This window comes from Acanthochromis polyacanthus, chromosome 8, assembly GCF_021347895.1.
Source record: "Acanthochromis polyacanthus isolate Apoly-LR-REF ecotype Palm Island chromosome 8, KAUST_Apoly_ChrSc, whole genome shotgun sequence".
NCBI classification, from domain to species: domain Eukaryota; kingdom Metazoa; phylum Chordata; class Actinopteri; family Pomacentridae; genus Acanthochromis; species Acanthochromis polyacanthus.
Genome location: NC_067120.1, coordinates 247,385 through 268,707, shown reverse-complemented (window position 1 = coordinate 268,707; position 21,323 = coordinate 247,385). Strand labels below are relative to the sequence as shown.

At 42.7% G+C, this 21,323-nt stretch overlaps 1 protein-coding gene and 1 long non-coding RNA gene across 3 annotated transcripts in view; one reads left to right on the top strand and one right to left on the bottom strand.

The window, feature by feature from the left end:
- Nucleotides 1-21,322, top strand: part of elmo3 (engulfment and cell motility 3) — a 35,542-nt gene extending 14,220 nt beyond the window's left edge. The window contains exons 5-21 of one of the 2 annotated variants that reach the window (XM_051952228.1): nt 4,145-4,195; nt 4,368-4,537; nt 5,733-5,832; nt 5,923-6,074; nt 7,169-7,247; nt 8,021-8,071; nt 8,195-8,317; nt 9,003-9,125; nt 9,209-9,313; nt 9,970-10,078; nt 10,181-10,317; nt 16,609-16,772; nt 17,913-18,025; nt 18,099-18,203; nt 18,435-18,514; nt 18,582-18,662; nt 20,031-21,322. In XM_051952228.1, coding sequence (XP_051808188.1) covers nt 4,145-4,195; nt 4,368-4,537; nt 5,733-5,832; nt 5,923-6,074; nt 7,169-7,247; nt 8,021-8,071; nt 8,195-8,317; nt 9,003-9,125; nt 9,209-9,313; nt 9,970-10,078; nt 10,181-10,317; nt 16,609-16,772; nt 17,913-18,025; nt 18,099-18,203; nt 18,435-18,514; nt 18,582-18,662; nt 20,031-20,243 — 1,956 coding nt within the window. In that variant the 3' untranslated portion in view covers nt 20,244-21,322. Of the gene's footprint in view, nt 1-4,144; nt 4,196-4,367; nt 4,538-5,732; nt 5,833-5,922; nt 6,075-7,168; nt 7,248-8,020; nt 8,072-8,194; nt 8,318-9,002; nt 9,126-9,208; nt 9,314-9,969; nt 10,079-10,180; nt 10,318-12,884; nt 13,356-16,608; nt 16,773-17,912; nt 18,026-18,098; nt 18,204-18,434; nt 18,515-18,581; nt 18,663-20,030 lie in introns of those variants that run through there. The other variant, XM_051952229.1, reaches the window with a different exon arrangement.
- On the bottom strand, nt 14,418-16,653 carry LOC127535147 (uncharacterized). The gene is made up of 4 exons (XR_007943791.1): nt 16,579-16,653; nt 16,300-16,533; nt 15,908-15,979; nt 14,418-15,295 (listed from the first exon to the last, which is right to left on the bottom strand). It is a non-coding gene; the product is annotated as an uncharacterized LOC127535147 (long non-coding RNA).
- Nucleotide 21,323: the final 1 nt, after the last annotated feature.

Genomic DNA, 21,323 nt, shown 5'->3' with positions numbered 1-21,323 from the left:
GTGAGTCACGACTTTGTCAGCAGCTTCTCCTGCGTTTGAGCTGGAAAAGACTTGAGATGGAGCTCAGGTCATCGGTGCTGTTAAACAGGAGACAAAAGGACAGAAAGAAGCAGCTGGAGTTTCACTCAGCCTCTTTCTGACAGCGATCTGCTCGAAATGTTGCTGCTGGAGATTCTGCTTGAACAGACGGGACTTTAGAAGTCATTTACTGGACGACACCTGAGGGAGGGATACCGTAGGAATGTAGTGGAGAAATACTGTAGGAACACTGTAGGAACACTGTAGGAACGCTGTGGGAACACTGTAGGAATGCTGTAGGAACACTGTAGGAACGCTGTAGGAACACTGTAGGAATGCTGTAGGACTACTCTAGGAACGCTGTAGGAACACTGTAGGAACGCTGTAGGAATGCTGTGGGAACACTGTAGGAATGCTGTAGGAACACTGTAGGAACGCTGTAGGAACGCTGTGGGAACACTGTAGGAATGCTGTAGGACTACTCTAGGAACGCTGTAGGAACACTGTAGGAATGCTGTAGGACTACTCTAGGAACACTGTAGGAACACTGTAGGAATGCTGTGGGAACACTGTAGGAATGCTGTAGGAACACTGTAGGAACGCTGTAGGAATGCTGTGGGAACACTGTAGGAATGCTGTAGGAACACTGTAGGAACACTATAGGAATGCTGTGGGAATGCTGTAGGACTACTCTAGGAACGCTGTAGGAACACTGTAGGAATGCTGTAGGACTACTCTAGGAATGCTGTAGGAACACTGTAGGGACGCTGTAGGAATGCTGTGGGAACACTGTAGGAATGCTGTGGGAACACTGTAGGAACACTGTAGGAATGCTGTAGGAACACTGTAGGAACACTGTAGGAATGCTGTAGGAACGCTGTGGGAACGCTGTAGGAACACTGTAGGAATGCTGTAGGAACGCTGTAGAAACACTGTAGGAATGCTGTAGGAACGCTGTAGGAATGCTGTGGGAACACTGTAGGAACGCTGTAGGAACACTGTAGGAACGCTGTGGGAACACTGTAGGAATGCTGTAGGAACACTGTAGGAACGCTGTGGGAACACTGTAGGAATGCTGTAGGACTACTCTAGGAACGCTGTAGGAACACTGTAGGAATGCTGTAGGACTACTCTAGGAATGCTGTAGGAACACTGTAGGAATGCTGTGGGAACACTGTAGGAACACTGTAGGAATGCTGTGGGAACACTCTAGGAATGCTGTAGGAACACTGTAGGAATGCTGTAGGAATGCTGTGGGAACACTGTAGGAATGCTGTAGGAACACTGTAGGAATGCTGTGGGAATGCTGTAGGACTACTCTAGGAACGCTGTAGGAACACTGTAGGAATGCTGTAGGACTACTCTAGGAATGCTGTAGGAACGCTGTAGGAATGCTGTGGGAACACTGTAGGAATGCTGTGGGAACACTGTAGGAACACTGTAGGAATGCTGTAGGAACACTGTAGGAACACTGTAGGAACGCTGTAGGAACGCTGTGGGAACGTTGTAGGAACACTGTAGGAATGCTGTAGGAATGCTGTAGGAATGCTGTAGGAATGCTGTGGGAACACTGTAGGAACACTGTAGGAACACTGTAGGAATGCTGTAAGAACACTGTAGGAACGCTGTACAAACACTGTAGGAATGCTGTAGGAACGCTGTGGGAACGCTGTAGGAACACTGTAGGAACGCTGTAGGAACACTGTAGGAATGCTGTAGGAATGCTGTGGGAACACTGTAGGAATGCTGTAGGAACACTGTAGGAATGCTGTGGGAACACTGTAGGAACACTGTAGGAATGCTGTAGGAACACTGTAGGAATGCTGTAGGAACACTGTAGGAATGCTGTAGGAACGCTGTGGGAACGCTGTAGGAACACTGTAGGAACGCTGTAGGAACGCTGTAGGAACACTATAGGAACGCTGTGGGAACACTGTAGGAATGCTGTAGGAACACTGTAGGAATGCTGTAGGACTACTCTAGGAACGCTGTAGGAACACTGTAGGAACACTGTAGAAACACTGTGAGAACACTGTAGGAACGCTGTACAAACGCTGTGGGAACACTGTAGGAATGCTGTAGGAACACTGTAGGAATGCTGTGGGAACACTGTAGGAAGGCTGTGGAAACACTGTAGGAACACTGTAGGAATGCTGTAGGAATGCTGTGGGAATGCTGTGGGAACGCTGTAGGAATGCTGTAGGAATGCTGTAGGAACACTGTAGGAATGCTGTAGGACTACTCTAGGAACGCTGTAGGAACACTGTAGGAATGCTGTAGGACTACTCTAGGAACACTGTAGGAACACTGTAGGAACGCTGTGGGAACACTGTACGAACACTGTAGGAACGCTGTAGGAATGCTGTAGGACTACTCTGGGAACGCTGTAGGAATGCTGTAGGAACACTGTAGGAATGCTGTGGGAATGCTGTAGGAACGCTGTAGGAATGCTGTAGGACTACTCTAGGAACACTGTAGGAACGCTGTAGGAACACTGTAGGAATACTCTAGGAACACTGTAGGAATACTGTAGGAATGCTGTAGGAACACTGTAGGAATGCTGTAGGAACGCTGTAGGAACGCTGTAGGAATGCTGTAGGACTACTCTAGGAACGCTGTAGGAACACTGTAGGAACGCTGTAGGAACACTGTAGGAATGCTGTAGGAATACTCTAGGAATGCTGTAGAAACACTGTAGGAATACTCTAGGAACACTGTAGGAATGCTGTAGGAATACTCTAGGAATGCTGTAGAAACACTGTAGGAATACTCTAGGAACACTGTAGGAATGCTGTAGGAATGCTGTTGCTACAACAGTGTGAGGCTTCTAGTTTCAGCTCTGAGTTTTTTCCAGACTTTGGAGTTTGTAGTTAAACAGATGTTTCAGTTTAAGAGCAGCTTCTTAATGAATCTCTGGAACTTTTAATACATTATTTCTCTAACAGCAGAGTTTACACATATCCATGATTATATCCTCATAAAGGGATCAGAATATCACAATAAACTCAGAAGTCTGTGACAGTTTGTGTTGAATACATGATATTGTGTGTTCACAAAGTTTAAATTAGATGTTTTGTTTTGTAGATGTTTAGTTTTATTCTAAATGTATTTATGCTTCAGAACTGATCACATTAGTCGAACTTCTACTTTCTTTCTTAGAAACCAGTTTGAATTCTATGGATTATGGGATGTATTTACTGCAGGATCAGCTTTCATTGATTTGCACCAATTTTCTCAATTTCCCTTCAAGTCTGCACTGAAGTTAGCATAAAATTGCTGAATAAATGTTAACAGAAGAAAAGAAGGGTTTAGTTTTAGGGTTAAATTTAGACTTAAAAGAGTCACAACTTCAGTGCAAAAGCTAAAAAAAAAAAAAATCACAGTTTGCATTATTCACTTCAGCTCTTTTGAGAGTTTGGAGACAAAAATCCCAGCAGATCTCAGCTGAGTCCAGATCTCGAGAAGCACCACAGGAATGTCCAGAAAGAACCAGCCGAGTAAAGAAACCAGAGTACAGACACCTGAAAATTACAGTAAAAACCTGTTCTGACGAGGGACTCTATATAATAATCATCTTTGTTTTGTTGTACCAGTCAAACTATCATCGTTTTTCTACAGATTTGATCTTCAAAACTTTCAGCCTGTAGTGTATTCTGAAAAGTGCTATTTAAATCGAATGTATTATTATTATTACTATTATAATTAGTAGTGGTAGTATCAGTTTCTATTTGCTCATATATATATATAAAAAGCATTTTTGCACCTATTTGTGTATTTGTTTTGTGCACTATCAGAGACAATGCAACACTTCTTGGTTCGTTCAACTGCTTTTTTATTAATTAAAAGCTTAACTAATTAAAGAAGCTTTAAACCTTATAGTCATTATATGTTTTCTGTGTTGAAATGTCTGTTAAATAATCCCCATAAATGAGCTGAGAATAAATGCATTGTTTAGGGGAATACAGAGTATTTTTTACAGGTTTATGTGTGTTTGTGTACAGATATAATTAATTATTAATAATATATCTCACCTGTGGTTAGCTTCTCTGCATCCCTGTGTTTTTTACCTGCTATGAAATGACGGGTTCCAGAGAGTTTAATGTGTTTTCCGTCCTGTTTGTGGTAGAATCGTCTGGACATTAAGAACGGCTGCATCCTGCGTCTGACCAAAGCACCGGTGAGTCTGAAACCTCTCGCCTCCTTCTGCTCTCAGTAAACCTTTTATTCTGCCTGGAGCAGAAAGTAGAAATACATGTGTTCTGTTAAAGAGCAGCGATATCAAACCTCTAATAAAGGAGAAGTCATTTCCAGTGTGAACGTTTGTCTCTGTGTGTCTCTGATGGACTCAGGGTCGCTGTGCTGAGGATCTGTATAAAGGAATCCAGAGCTCTGACGCCGGCGTTCGCTGCGACTCGCTGAAGGAACTGGCTGGCGTTTCTACAGACATGACCTTCGCTCAGGAGTTTATCAGCCGAAACGGACACCTCCTGTTGGTCAAAATAGTGGAGGACTCTACTGAGTTAGTACTCTGTGATGAATAGATGTTAATGAGGAGGTCCCAGTAGCAGCATCCAGTACCATCTGAAGCTGAAAATAACACAAAGGAGTGGACCTCAGTGGTGCCCAGAAGTTTAAATGCACGTGCACAAGCTGTGTATATAACATTAATAATAAACTTATTAGTAGTATTAGTCATATTAGCTTTGAGTTTCCAGTCATTAGTGTAACTCTTAATGAGTGCATCACAAAAAACAATCATGCATTTTAGTTCTAAGTCTGCTTTTGGTTTTTAATTATGTCCTTTTGCCATTTTCTCCTCATTTAGGAGTTTTGGTGTAGATCTGAAAGCTTTTGGTTGCTTATTTGAACCCTCTTCTTGATAGAAATAGTCGTTAGACTTGTTTTTCAGAAAGCCCATAGGTTCTTGATGGGATTTAAGGGACCAAAACAGCCCCAGAGCATAATGCTGCCACCGCCATGCTTAGCAGTAGGTTTGGTGTTCCTGGGGTTAATGGACTCACCTTCACTTCCCCAAACATGCTGCTGGTCATTGCAGCCAAACAGCTCAGTTTCAGTTTTATCTGAACACAGAACTTTCCTCCAGAAGCTTTTCTATGTCTGATCAGAAACAGACTTCTATCAAACCTTCAGGTTCCAGAGGAAGAGCTTTCTTCTTTCATTCAGCCTCTCAGCTCATGTCGACGTCTTTATGTTAGCTCTTTCATGACAAATCTATGAAAGGACCAATGTGTAAGATTGTTTTTTGTGACAAATGAAATGAGTCGTAGGAGTCATTGGAAAGTAAAGACTGCCATGATGTCTTTACAGATCCATGACTCTACTTAGGGAGAGGGTTAGGTAAAGGTGTGGGGAGATGAAGAATATATTTATAAATCAATAAAAGAATGTGGGGTTAGGGTTATGGGAAGGCTTAGGGTTAGGTAAAAATGTGGGTTAAAGTTCAGGTCCGGGAAATGAGGCATATTTAGCTGAAAGAAACGTTTCCACTATCTGAGTTCCTTGTTTTTACTCCAAACTACTTGGTGATTAATTTCCATGATCATAGCAGCGCTGGTAGCTGTGACTTAATGGAAACCATTCCTGTGAATATTTACAATTTAAACACATAAACTAACATTCTGTCCAACTGAATGATATTTGTTACTGAGTCTGTGTGTATCTCTGTGAATGTTTGTTGATCTCTTGTCATTCAGGAGTAATGTGATCATGACCCACACCCTGAAGGCTTTTATGGAGCTCATGTATCATGGGATAGTTTCATGGGAGAACCTCTCTACTGTCTTCATCAAGAAGGTTCTGGATCTGCTGCTGTTTGTTGTATTTTCTGTTTTCTGCTGCGTTCTGTCTGTCCTACTATTAATCTCCTTGTTTCTCTGTTTTCAGATCGCCAGCTTTGTCAACGCCAAGCCGACTGATGCGTCGATACAGATGGTGTCCCTGGACATCCTGGAGAACATGGTGCTGAGCAGTCAGAGCCTCTTCCTGCAGGTTAAACATGAGATCACCATGGAGAGGCTCATCGCTCACCTCCAGGTGTAAGGAACCCATTAGAGTTCAAACGAGCTCGCTTCTTTAAAATATGAACATTTCTGACTGTGGGTTCATTTTTACTAAGGTCCTGCAGCTCTACGGAAACAACCACGACGAGTAGTAGTAATAATAATAATAATTATTATTATTATTAGAAAATCAAGCATGTCTTTAGTTCATTTCACCAAAGTTAGAATGGCATAAACCGTGGAGAAACAGGAAAATTGAATTTCATTTAATTCTGTGTTTTCCAGCAATAAAAACTGAATTCTACGTGTACTACATATTATGTGGGGCTAAAATATTTGGCTACTTGTATTTTTAATTTGTTTCCGTACTTCCATCTGTATGTTCAGTGGTCTGTACACAGCCTGCAGTTCAGCCGAGTATTTCCAGAGGTTTTGTCTCCGACTGTCGCCACAGCGGCTTCTTGGTTGCAAATTTATTTTGACATTTTTAGTGGAATCTTGACCGGTGTTTTTATAAATCAGACATGGATCAAAATGATCAATTCTGACATTTTTAAGCTTCAGATCAAGCTGAAAGCCACAAATGATGAATTCTGTTGGAAAGCTGAAAATCTGACTACTCTAGTTTTTAGATTCTGACTTTGATCAATTTCAACATTTTTTTAGACAATAAGCCTTTTAAAGCAGCCGTTCAGAGGTTTAATGTCTGCAGCAGGTTTTATTTTTTGAGTTTTTGACATAATTTAAGAAGTCAAACTTTCACTAAGAAGAGGAGCAGCCTGGATATCTCTATTTTGTATTTTTCTGGGACACTCTCTGCACCAGACATGATTACATTTGTTATATTTCTTTACTGTTGTTCCTGAGCAAACCGAGCAAATCGAGCCCCTTCATATTGGAAATTAAAGCCAGATGTAAAATATGCAGTCAGCAGTAAAGTGAAAGCAGCTCAGTGCTGTGATGAGGTTTCAGGGTGTGAGGTTTGAAGCTTCGTCTCCATAAGAGGAAGTATTTAAATATGTAAACTGTCTGACATTTATCACAGATCAACGTTATGTCGTGAGCTGGGAACTGAAAGCTGTGTGTATTTCTAAACACATTTTTAATGGTGTTTGTCTCTAACTACTCAGGACCAATCAGCAGATCCAGACCAAAGCCATGGCTCTCCTGATGGCCCTCCTACAAACAGCTGGAGACTCAGATAAGCAGGTGCTGCCTCTATTGTATTTAGATATCTATCTCTACTTCATACTCATGGACTTTCTCTTGTCATAACTTATTATAAACAGTATTCTGATAGTTGCAGGGTCTTCCTGAATGTCTGTTGCTTCCAGACTGCAGACTTTATCTCAGTTTTCCTGAAATTTTCTGTGTTTTTCTGAGTTAGTTAAATCTTTAATTCTTTGCTGTGGTGTGTTACGTCCTTATATCCTCAGCAGGGTTTAGGGTAGGGTTAGTAGGGATAGTAGGGTTAGGATAAGGTAGGTAGATTTAGGGGCTAGAAGGGTTGTACATGAAACTTTTTGGGTGAATGGGTTAGGGATAGTAGGGTTTAGGGTAGGGTCAGTAGGGGTAGGTTTAGTAGGGTTTAGGGTGGGTAGGGTTAGGGGGTTGTACACGTAGCTTTGGGTGAATGATGCTAATTTGCCCTGCAGGTCTTTTATTGTACGTTTGAATCCTGCAGGATTTGTTTTTCTGTCATTATGGTGATTTCAGCTTTTCCAGACAGTCGAGGCTTTTTGCCCTCCGTTCTGTTTCTGCTCGTCTCTCATTCTACACAAACACTTCCTTCATTCAGACTTCCTCACTTTACAGTAGGCCAACAAACACACCCTTCTTATCAGCAGACTGCTCAGAGATGCATTTACCAGCAAGATTTCACAGCTCAAAGTCCCACCAGCTGTCTGTTCCTGACGCTATAGCGCCACTCCATGTCAGAAACACGTCTCTGCAGCCCACTAACTCTCTTCTGTTGTTTCCAGGACATGTTTGCGTTCCTGAATAAGAAAAATCTCCGTCAGTACATTTATAAGGTAAATGATCTTCTTCTGCCCCTTCAGGTTTCATAGAAAGTTCAGAGTCTTTGGAGGGTTAAAGTTAGAGTTAGAGTTAGGTAACTCTAACCCAACCCTTGTGATCTTCTGTTTGTGTTGCAGAACATCATCCACAGCTCTGGTTCAGTCCAAGATGAGATGGCCCACCACCTCTACGTCCTGCAGTCGGTCACCCTAAACCACCAGGAGCTGCGCATGAGGACACCTCTGGACTGCTACAGCCAGGTGAGTTATTACAGCCAGGTGAGCTCTGAAACAGCAGAACATCCCTCTGGTGACCTTTTAAAACAATGTTCTGTAGTTAGATCATTTTTTCAACTCAGCTGTGACAGAAATCAATAATCTGGAGATGACCAGGACTGATCTGCTTCTCTTATATACTCAGTATTACCGGCCCTACTTCACACCTCTTTCCATTTTTATAATAATCTATTTTATTGTAAATACCAACTACTTTTGCCCCTTTTTTGTAAATACCAGTATTTTATTTCTATTTCTTCAACCAATATAATCCATGTTAATTGTATGTTCGTTTGTACAGTTTTTTTCTTATCTATCTTGAATGTAACACGTGTGAGATACTGGATGAATATAATGTAGGTCTGTCTGTCTGTCTGTCTGTCTGTCTGTCTGTCTGTCTGTCTGTCTGTCTGTCTGTCTGTCTGTCCGTCTGTCCATTCCATTCCATTTCATTTCGAAACTCATTATTGAACCTAAAATTGTTTTTGGCTAAAACTGAACACAGATCTTCTTTAACCCATAATTCTTCTTCTCAGTGGAAGTTCTTAGAAACACAAGAAGAAGACTAAAGAAAAGCAATCAGCAGCCCTGAGGGAACGTGGATCATTTAAACATGTATTGTTGTATTGATGAGTTGTTGTAACGTGTTTTATTAACTGCCTGTTTGCAGGAACAGAGAGACATCCTCCACGGTTTACGTCAGGCAGCGTTTGAGACAGAAAGTGAGAACAGCCTGAGCAATGAGAGGCGACGTTCTCTCTGCGCCAAAGAGTTCAAGAAACTGGGTTTCTCAGTAAGTGTTTGCGGAATGCTTTTCTTCTTCTCTGTTCTGTGAATGACTGATTGAATGAATGATTGAATATGTGTTTGCTCCAGAACAACAGTAATCCTGGTCAGGACCTGGTCCGAACGCCTCCTGGTCTGTTAGCGTTGGACACCATGTTTTATTTTGCTACCCGTTATCCAGACGCCTACAGCAGGGTGAGCACCATGACGTTTATTCATCTGAAGAGTTCAACATTAAAAACTGAACTTTTCTAGTCTTCATATGAAATGCAGCCTTTTCTTCTGCTGATGTTTTATTCCTGTCTCTGACCACATTTCTACCAGTGGTTAAATCGTGTGTGATTCTATATCGTGGGGGTTTATTTACTGTATTTTTATGTCTTATTTAATTTTTCTTTTACTGTAAAGCACTTTGTGATTTTTTTGTCTGTTAAAGGTGCTATATAAATAAACTTTACTTACTTAAATCGTGCTACGGTTAGGGTTAATAACCCTACCATGTCAGGGATTAGATGGGAACGTTACAAACGTAAACCAACTGTTCGTCTAAATTTTCAGAGATAACTGCAACGCTTACCTCTTTATGCTGTCCTGCTAAGAACACAAAGACAAGCCAGATTTATCCGTCGACACCAACAGCTCTTCCTGTTTGTCAAAAGAGCCAGAATACAACAATTCAAACAATTTTAAAGAATTAAAATCCAAAGACAGCAGCTGGACCATCAGTCTGCTTCTCTAATCTGAACCTGTAGCTGCTGCTTCAAACAATTATGTTCAGTGTTCTCAGTAATTATTGATTATTTTTTATTATTTAATTCTGATTAGAGCTAAGTTTCTCTTCTAATTCTCAGTTTGTCCTGGAGAACAGCAGCAGAGAAGACAAACATGAATGTCCTTTTGCCCGGAGCAGCATCCAGCTGACGCTCATCCTCTGTGAAATCCTTCGAATCGGAGAACCACGTATGTTCTTCTCCAGCCTGCTTCTCCCTGATTTCTCTGGAGCTTCTGAAGCTCACCGTCTGTCCTGTTTTCTCTCCCTTTCTGTTATCTACCGTCCATCAGCCTCGGAGACGGGATCCGACTACCACCCCATCTTCTTTAGTCAGGACCGTCTGATGGAGGAGCTTTTCTGTATCTGTATTCAGCTGCTCAACAAGACCTGGAAGGAGATGAGAGCCACTCAGGAGGACTTTGATAAGGTAATATTACAGAGCTATGGTGCCACGCACGAGGATTTTAGTGGACTTTTCCTTTATGTTTTTGTTTTAAATTCAGTGCAGACATGAGCTCTAACAGAATCCTGATATCTGCTTTAATCACTCAGATCAGTCCAGGAAGCTCTTTGGAACACAAGCTGCTTCTCCTGAAGATAATAAATAAAACTTCAGGTCAACAAAGTAAAAGTAGTCAGAAAATATGTCTTTGAGGTGCAGTCTTACATGGTTTAGTTGATTGATTGTTTGGGTGAATAAATGTGAGCTAAAAGAAGGTTTTCCAGGATGTTTGTACTCTCCAGTCCGCTACTCGGACCAGTAACTGTTAAAGTCCTGCTCCAGCTGGAGGGTTAGTACTTACAGGGTTCAGGCTCCATGGCTTTTTCTGAGTGTAAAATTATGACATTAAGTGTTTCAGATCCAAGCTAACTGTGACCAGAAGTTCTCTGTTTTCTAAACCCTGATTCCAGCCTCCTGTGGAGCAGTTAGACCAAACCATGGATCAGTGTTCATGAACCATAAAGTCCTCTAGAAACTGGTTTTATCCTCCCTCTGGTTCCCTTCTTCAGCACATGATGGACTCAGCAGGGGTCATCCTGACTGTGAATCTGATGAACATTATCTTACATCAGACATAATTGAAAGTGAGCAGTGAAACATGATGTTATGGTCCAACCTCTAGGGAGTGGCTGGATGTAACAAAATAACCAGAATGTTGTTCGTTTAGGTGAAGGGATTTCTTGCTTAGTGGCAAAGGAACATAAAAGTGACAACAATGAACACAAGACTGGTGAGTGATGCTAAATCAAAGAACAGAATATAACGAAACGAAGGCTAACAGCGTTTCCCAAACTCATCTAAACCCAAAACAAAACAACTGAACTCCCTAGCCAAACATAAGTACAGCAGCAACACCCACCACCAGAAACAAAAACTAATACAAAGAGTACAAAAACAAACTCCACAAAACTGGTGCCTCACACTCACACACACTGACCGAAGACTCAAACCCAAATGGCTTCTTCACTCAGCACACCGTGTCTGTAACACTCACCATGAGTGTCTACAGATCTGCGGTACCCACCAACCCGACCACAGTGATGTTACGCTCGAGCCAGTTTGCTCGACACAGTGCCGAGCTTTTGAAGCGAAAGTGTTCCGAGACGGTGTTTCGATCCCTGCTTCAGCACGCCCACAATCACGTGACTATCGAGAACGAGGCCTCGTTACGTCACATCGCGTGTCGCGCTGTTTCGAGTGAACTTTGAAGGGGTCGGACATTTCAATCTGTCCAGGTGTTAAAAGGCAAAGGGGTCTGATTCACTCCTCAAATTGTGGGTTTTTGAGAGGAGGAGATCATGCTAGTGCATTTGCCATTTGTCGTTTTGAGAGAAGTTAGGGAGAGTATTTAGTTAGAATTTAGTTTAGATATATCTAGTTGCATTTCATACATTAAATAACACACAGATACACACGCATAGATTCACACATATACAACACACATTCATTCATAGAAACACACTACACATATATGCACACAAACATACATATATAACGTTTTAAAACATTTATTGCAAGTACAAAGCAGTGAGACAAGCAGTCCTGAGGCTTTTTCAGTTTTTTCCACTTGGATGCAGTTCTGACACAGGACCAGCAGATGTCACTCTTCTGGTTGTGTCAAATACTTCGAAGCAACGTGACATTCTTGAAGCAGATGTGTCAAAGTGGTTCATTGCTTCATGAAGCTTCGATTTCACCATCACTACCCAACCACACGTACCTACAGACCAAAACTCATCAAAATACAAACAAATGATCACACACTGAGAGGCACCAGGGCGGACTGGTCACAAATGCTGACTAACAGCATGGTCGCAGGTATATAGCCTGCAGGTGTGGCGCTGGCTGCGTCTGGTTGGTCAGAGATGGAGGGGAGCTGGAGGACGGCCCAATCAGGAAGGTCGGAGGGCGGGGAGAACTGGATTGCAGTGCAGGTCATCAGCTCTGGTGTCATCAGCTGAAATGTCTGGCAGCTGGGGCTCCAGAGTCTCTGGAACAACCACAGCTGAACCCACACATGTAATTTTCCCCCCCACGGAGGCCCAACAGGACATCACCCCAGAAACCAGACAGCACACTAATACTGCTGACCATAACACATGAAAACATGAAACCAACTCCCACCGAGCAGCAGAAAGGCTGTTCTTCTGGTGTATTTGTGTGGTTTGTATTGTTGTGGGCTAATTCTGATGCTAACCATCCCTGAGCTGCCCCCACAGACTCACAGTGACCTTATGAGTCCTTTTAATAGTTGAAGCCTTCAGCAGAGCTTCGTCTGGGACAAATATTGAGAATCCAACCAGACCGTTTATCCTCCTTTTAACAGCTGTCCTTCGTCCACAAAGTTCTCTCAGATAGTCATAAAACTCGGCGACCTCTTGACCTCCCAGGAGCAGGCCTGAGCGCTGGCCGGCGGACCGGCCTTTTGTTCTGGCTCTGGACCCCCTACCCAGGGTGCTTTGGGGCGGGACAAAGAGGCATTAGGTGGACAAAGAGAAGCGTGGTGAGCGGCAGAAACAAAGGGAGAAGGAAAGGAGGAAAACAAAGCAGCCAAAGCATCAGCAGTAATTCCACAACAACAGAGGGAACGTACAACCCTCTGGGAACAATACGACGGTCAGACCGGAGGAAGCAGAGAGGTGGAAATAAAGGAGAGGTTGTGTTGGGATGCAGGTTTAGGTTAAAGTGTCGGTGGTGCTGATCCATCCTGCAGACTCATATTCAGCCTGATGCAGGGTTTTAGGGAACAGCTGCTGTCGGCCACTCTGATTGGCCGGTGGAGCTGAATGACAGAGGGGCAGGACATGAAGGGCATGAGGGGTATCAGGGAGTCTGTTTACTAAACACCCAAAGGCCTGAACCTCTGCTGCCATGTAGGAGACTCCCTCACCGCTCATCCCCGCTGTAGACTGGAGCTTAGGATATCTGTGAAAATAGTTGGCTCTGAAGGAGGAAAAATGGAGGTAAGATTGTTTTCTGCATCATTTGAAGCTCTTTCTAACTGCTTGGTTACTACAGGAATCCGTATTAAAGCGTCCAGATGGAAAACAGAATGAGAACCGGAGAGCTAGGATGAGCTAACAGGCTGCAGAGGCTCTGAGACTCGTATCATCTGGAAGTTTCTAAAAGTTATTTTGGCTTTGGAGGTCTGGAGCTGGAATCAGAGTGAAACTGTAGTCGTTTTAATGTTTCTCTGGTTGTTCACACAATATAGAATAACTGGATGTCTGCTTTTCCAGACACACAAACTCTTCTGTTGTGGACAAAATAGAAAATAATCGCTGTTCAGCTTTCAAGGAAGATCCAACAAGGAGTTCCACTTTTCCACAGATCATTATTTACATAAAAGCTGTGAAGCTTCACTGGTTCAGATTCCACTTTAGTCGCTGATTGTTCTGTCAGATGAGGAGGAATGATGAAGGTCAGCAGAGTGTCGGGGAACCAGGAGGACACAGATAGTTCTGTCTGGAACCATATAGATTTTTCTATAGATTTTCTAGGATAATGCAGCCATAGATTGACAAACTACCCTGAGCTGTGGTTCTGTGGGTCGCCCCCTGTCCCTGAGTGTGAGCTTCACCATAACAAATCATGCAGAAAACACACACAAAAACACACCCAGAGTGAACTGCAGCGTCAGGCTGGATGTGGAAAGGAAGCTGCAGAGAGCTGAGTTTGTAAAAGCAAACTAAGAGTAATGGAGGTTTTTAGATTGTCGACGGTGCGGAAAGTAATCTTTGAACAAAATTTTAATAATTTAATAAAATTTAAAGTTTAATAGAAACGGGCAGCAGAATAAATGAACGAGTTAAAGTAATAAATGAAGAGTAGAGGAGAGTAAATGAAGCCCTGATTAAACAGAAAGTCGTGTTAATCAGTGTGGGTTTGTGGGATGAACAGAACATGGTTAAAGACCAAAGTGATGGATGGGTTCCTTCAGTAACCCAAATAAAGCAGTTTTCCTGCATTCAGCTGAACGTCTTCAGACTGGAGCAGAAAAAGAAGGAATGATGAATAATGAGTAAATGTTGTTTTATTTTAAACCACCTCTCAGTCTTTAATCAGAGAAGGTTCATTAGAAACATTAAATGGTGACTTTTAATGAAACGTGTATAAATGTGGTGAAAAGTAATAAATGAATTGGCTGCTTGTAGCAGTGATGTTAGGAAGTGAGAAAAGTGGATCCAAACTCAGAAAGTCTAGTTTTTGGATGAAGCTTTCTCCAGAATAAGAGCAGAAGGATTGTTGGCTTTGGATACAGACTGATTCTAAAAAAATAAAAATAAAAACATCTTTTCTCTGCTGCATGTGTCTCTGTCTACCTGTCTCTGTCTAACTGTCTCTGTCTACCTGTCTCTGTCTACCTGTCTCTGTCTACCTGTCTCTGTCTTACCTGTCTCTGTCTACCTGTCTCTGTCTACCTGTCTCTGTCTACCTGTCTCTGTCTACCTGTCTCTGTCTTACCTGTCTCTGTCTAACTGTCTCTGTCTACCTGTCTCTGTCTAACTGTCTCTGTCTGCCTGTCTCTGTCTGCCTGTCTCTGTCTAACTGTCTCTGTCTAACTGTCTCTGTCTACCTGTCTCTGTCTAACTGTCTCTGTCTGCCTGTCTCTGTCTACCTGTCTCTGTCTAACTGTCTCTGTCTACCTGTCTCTGTCTAACTGTCTCTGTCTGCCTGTCTCTGTCTTACCTGTCTCTGTCTAACTGTCTCTGTCTTACCTGTCTCTGTCTAACTGTCTCTGTCTAACTGTCTCTGTCTACCTGTCTCTGTCTAACCTGTCTCTGTCTAACTGTCTCTGTCTTACCTGTCTCTGTCTAACTGTCTCTGTCTACCTGTCTCTGTCTAACTGTCTCTGTCTTACCTGTCTCTGTCTGCCTGTCTCTGTCTGCCTGTCTCTGTCTAACTGTCTCTGTCTAACTGTCTCTGTCTAACTGTCTCTGTCTAACTGTCTCTGTCTTACCTGTCTCTGTCTAACTGTCTCTGTCTACCTGTCTCTGTCTAACTGTCTCTGTCTAACTGTCTCTGTCTTACCTGTCTCTGTCTAACTGTCTCTGTCTTACCTGTCTCTGTCTAACTGTCTCTGTCTTACCTGTCTCTGTCTAACTGTCTCTGTCTAACCTGTCTCTGTCTAACTGTCTCTGTCTTACCTGTCTCTGTCTAACCTGTCTCTGTCTCTGTCTAACTGTCTCTGTCTTACCTGTCTCTGTCTAACCTGTCTCTGTCTGCCTGTCTCTGTCTAACTGTCTCTGTCTTACCTGTCTCTGTCTAACTGTCTCTGTCTAACCTGTCTCTGTCTAACCTGTCTCTGTCTAACTGTCTCTGTCTAACTGTCTCTGTCTTACCTGTCTCTGTCTAACCTGTCTCTGTCTGCCTGTCTCTGTCTACCTGTCTCTGTCTAACCTGTCTCTGTCTGCCTGTCTCTGTCTACCTGTCTCTGTCTAACCTGTCTCTGTCTAACTGTCTCTGTCTAACTGTCTCTGTCTTACCTGTCTCTGTCTAACCTGTCTCTGTCTACCTGTCTCTGTCTAACTGTCTCTGTCTGCCTGTCTCTGTCTAACCTGTCTCTGTCTTACCTGTCTCTGTCTACCTGTCTCTGTCTACCTGTCTCTGTCTGCCTGTCTCTGTCTAACTGTCTCTGTCTTACCTGTCTCTGTCTACCTGTCTCTGTCTAACCTGTCTCTGTCTAACCTGTCTCTGTCTAACCTGTCTCTGTCTAACCTGTCTCTGTCTGCCTGTCTCTGTCTTACCTGTCTCTGTCTACCTGTCTCTGTCTAACTGTCTCTGTCTTACCTGTCTCTGTCTAACTTGTCTCTGTCTTACCTGTCTCTGTCTGCCTGTCTCTGTCTTACCTGTCTCTGTCTACCTGTCTCTGTCTAACTGTCTCTGTCTTACCTGTCTCTGTCTAACTTGTCTCTGTCTTACCTGTCTCTGTCTAACCTGTCTCTGTCTAACCTGTCTCTGTCTAACCTGTCTCTGTCTACCTGTCTCTGTCTACCTGTCTCTGTCTACCTGTCTCTGTCTAACTGTCTCTGTCTTACCTGTCTCTGTCTACCTGTCTCTGTCTAACCTGTCTCTGTCTAACCTGTCTCTGTCTAACCTGTCTCTGTCTTACCTGTCTCTGTCTGCCTGTCTCTGTCTTACCTGTCTCTGTCTTACCTGTCTCTGTCTAACTTGTCTCTGTCTTACCTGTCTCTGTCTGCCTGTCTCTGTCTACAGGTGATGCAGGTGGTCAGGGAGCAGATCACCAGAACCCTGTCCAGTAAACCCACCTCCCTGGAGCTCTTCAAGAACAAAGTCAACGCTCTGAACTACAGTGAGATCCTCAAACTACGGCAGACAGAGCGGCTGCACCAGGAGGAGACTCTGGCTCCCCCTGTACTGTGAGTATTATGGGATGGTCACTATGAACCCTCCTACAGGATGAATCTTTGACTGCATAGAAGAAAACTGCCATCATTCAGTTAATGATGTAAAGTTTGGGTTCCAGAGGAGTTCAGCGAGGAAATAATTTTAACTCAAACTATTCCAGAGTTTCTGTGTCTCTCCCAGCATTATTCAGACACTTTAACAACAAACCAAACATTCCTGCTCATTTACCACCATCATCTTCATCAGACGGAACCCTGAACATAAACATGGACCTCTGATGAAGCTCCAGTAGATAATTCAACAACAGCCTCCTTAGCTGGAAGAATCACTTTTATTTCTATATTTTCTCTTTCCTTACAGTCCTACAGCTGTGGATAACTATTCACACAGCTGGGACTTCATCACAATAAAGTCCTTTAACTGTTTAGCTGATGTCTGTCTGCTTTTGCTGCTTCCAGCCACTTTTCCCTCATTTACACAGGGACAGATATTAATATATAATAGCAATAATAATATAAAATGCAAACATTTTATGATATATTATGGTAGTGATAATATATTTAATTATATATTGTGGTACTGATAGTATATTATATTTTATTATATATTGTGGCAGTGATATTATATATTATGATCCCATCAAACACTGATCTATTAAAGGTAAAAGCTACATCTTTATCTCATGGTTGAAAACGTTTTATATTAGATCAAGTTCATATGTCATAATCCATACAGAAGAGGAATGTTTTAGAAATGTGAAATGAGTCATACAGCTACCAGATGATGCTCGGATGAATGTTTTTCACATCTGCTCTGAGATGTTTCAGGGTTTTTTTCTCAACAGTTTTCCTGTAGAAGCTGAAGAAATTTCTGTTCTGGTGGATTATTTTGAAAACGTACCTGTTGAGTTCGTAACTAAACCTGATTAGCTGCTCAGATATTTTCCACCCGTATGTAACCAACAGACAGTTTATCTCTAAACACTCAGAGAAACAGAGTGTGCTTTATGCAGCTTCATTGTCTGTGACCTTTAGTTAAGATAAAACTCCTATAGAAATGCTGAACTATTGCAATAGTTGAGGGATTTCTTGTCTTGATTGTGAATTTGTGAGCCACGTCTGCTAACCAGAGTTCCCTTTCTTTTCCTTCAGGGAGCTCAAAGAGCGCCTGAAGCCGGAGCTGCTGGAGTTGATCCGCCAGCAGAGACTCAACAGACTGTGTCAGGGAACCATGTTCAGAAAGATCAGCAGCCGACGGCGACAGGGTGAGCAGCCGATTAGTTCTACACTCCTAGAAGACAGCAGCTTCCTGAAGATAACTCCTGCTTTTGTTCACAGATAAACTGTGGTACTGTCGCCTGTCTCCCAACCACAAAATGCTTCACTATGGCGACGTGGAGGAAGATACCGACAATCCACCGATAGAAACACTGCAGGAGAAGAGTGAGTGGCAGAAAACGTCCAGCTTTTCACCCCAAAAACAGAAATCTATGCACAGATAAAAACAAGCACAGGATGTCCGTAATAACCCGATAATAACGCCACACATATATAACCCTATATTAACCATATATATATATATATATACATATATGATGATCCAAACTAAAACAAACTACAAATAATCTATAAACTACTAATGTAGGTAAATATGAAACTCTCGTTCTGTTTCAGTTCCAGTAGCAGATATCAAAGCCCTGCTGACGGGGAAAGACTGTCCTCACATGAAGGAGAACAAAGGCAAACAGAACAAGGTCAGCTGCTTTCCTTTTCTTTCTCTGTCGGAACAAACTGGAAGTCTGACGGAGTTTTCTGCTGTAGGAGGTGCTGGATCTGGCGTTTAGCATCACGTATGACGTAGAGGAGTACAGCCTCAACTTCATCGCTCCGTCTAGAACTGACGTGAGTCTTTATTACGCTTCCTGTTTTTCTAAATATTTTCTAAAGCGTTGCTGACTGGGTTGTTCATCCAATAAAGGGATGGCATTCTACTGCTGTCTGATGCTGCAGGTATCAAACAAACTTAGAGCCAGTAGAAAACACACTTCAGCTCCTCTGAACATCTTTTGGGGGGGGGAAAACTCAGATTACATGGATTATCAGTGAGTATCATTATTCTATAAGTGTCTGTTTTCATTATTTTGAGGTTTTATTGAATTTACTTCATTTTGATTGATAGATAGTCGGCCGTAGAAATAGCATGAGTTGTCCAATATGGCAAAAAGAGGTTCCTATTTACAATAAAGTGGTATTATTTACATTAAAAAATAGAGTATTATAAGAGTACAGGATGCAATGAATAGCATATTTTGAGGCAGAATGTTGTCTAGTAGATTCAGAATCAGAGAGCAAACTGTGATTTTTGGCACTGAAACGAATATTAATGCTGAAATGCGGAAAGTCCTCTTCTTTTCTTCTGTCCATTCAGTTCAATTCAATTCAATTCAATTTTATTTATATAGCCTCAATTACAGTCAAATCGTCTCAAGACGCTTTACAGAACCCATATGCCTGACCCCCAGAGCAGCCCAAAGGAGACAGTGGCAAGAAAACACCCTTTTAAAAGGGAAGAAACCTCGAGCAGAACCCGGCTCTATATAGGGGGGACCCATCTGCCTGCTGGCCGGGCGGGTTGAGAGGGACAGAGGAGGGCAAGGGGGAGGGATGGGAGAAGAGGGAGGGGTGGGAAAGCAAGGAAAACACAACACACATTTGGATACATGTATGACAGGATATGTGACACAGACAAAGTATAAGCTAACATTGAAAACTGACTCATAGTTTACTCTGATGATGTACGGCTCTGACATTAAACATACTCCATATATAGCTAGCAGTAAAATTCAAACAGTATGTAAGTTAGCATAACAGTATAGTGAAGGCGATGCAGAGTTGACTGGTGGAAAAGGGGAGCTGGAAGCAGAGGGCTGGAGGAAGGTCAGCAGCAGCATCCCACAGTGGACATGGTGGAGACTGGACCAGCTGGTGGAACATCAACCGCAGATCTGAAGCATCCAGCTCTGGGACCAGGGACACTCGGAGAAATAGCACAGGGGGAAACAGAGTGAATGTACTGCAATAACGGTATACATATTAAATGTAAAGGTAGATAGAGAAGGGCTCAGTGCATCAAGAGAAGTCCCCTTTTCACCTGTGTGAAAGTTTCACACAAACGTTTCTGATTATGAGAACAGAGTGGTAAAGGGCTTTACTTTCTGTGGTTGTCCATTCCAGTTGGATTATAAACCAGACTCTGCTTCCATCTGTCAGTTCTGCCTGTGGACAGATGGACTGAGCGTCCTCCTGGGTCGGGACATGAGCAGCGAGACGATGCGCAGCGAGCTGGAGATCCTCCTGTCCATGGAGATCAAACTCCGCCTCCTGGACCTGGAGAACGTTCCCATCCCAGACAGCGCTCCCAGCGTTCCCAAACCTCCCAGCAACTACAACTTCTGCTACGACTTCAGCCAGACGGAGCAGTAGAGCGTGGATGTGTAAATACGTGTGTGTGTGTGTGTGTGTGTGTGTGTGTGTGTGTGTGTGTGTGTGTGTGTGTGTGTGTGTGTGTGTGTGTGTGTGTGTGTGTGTGTGTGTGTGTGTGTGTGTGTGTGTGTACTTGTTTCTGCTATATCGGTGGGGACTTTGACCTGACTATTGCTGTCTCGGTGGGTACCAAAAATGAGGTTCCATGAGGGGAAACAGTGTTTTCTTGGTCATGTTGTTGTTACTGAAAAAAGTAAAAGTGCAAAAAAGTTTCTTTAGGGTTAGCCATTGTTTTGGTGTTGGTTAAGGTTAATGTTAGGGTCAGAGTTAGGGGTTAGGTATGAATGGGAATCAATGGTAAGTCCCCACGGGAATAGCAGAACCAGACGTGTGTGTGTGTGTGTGGTGAGATCCCTGCATGTCTTTTCTGTAACGCTGACATCAGATGTTTCTTCTGGTTTTTCTACATCCAAGTGAAACTTAAAATCCAGGAGTGGTTGTAGCAGCTGCATCTGTTCATGTTCAGCTGAATGGAAACTCCAGAAGAAGTGGTACTTTCCTTCTACAACCACTCCAGTACTGGTACTTTAAATGTCTTTAGTAATCATTTTATATTCTCCATTTATCTAATACTATGTAAAACACAGGGATTGTTCCTGTGGATGTTTAAATTCTAACGGGCATTAACTAGAACCCTGCTGGTTCCTTCCAGTAGAGGTGAGGAGTGTTTCTGCTTCATGAACCTAATAAGAACTCATTATTGGATGGATTTTAGCCACTTGCCCACATGCTTTAGGTACCCATCTAATAACTGTATTTTCACCACAATCAACAGATTAATCATTTGAAAATGTGAAAAACAAAATCCTGTAAATGTCTGCAGTACTGTCGGCCGTCTGTGGCGGATTAAATCCTGTCGTGTGTTTTTTAATGGTACTAATGAGCTGAAGGTCCTCATCAACTGACAGACAGAAAATAGTGTTTGGGTGATTTCAGTGATTGTTTTCTGCAGTGCATTCCTGATAAATTCACTCTGAATCATGTGCTTTGAGTGACTTCACACGAATAAACAGATTTATA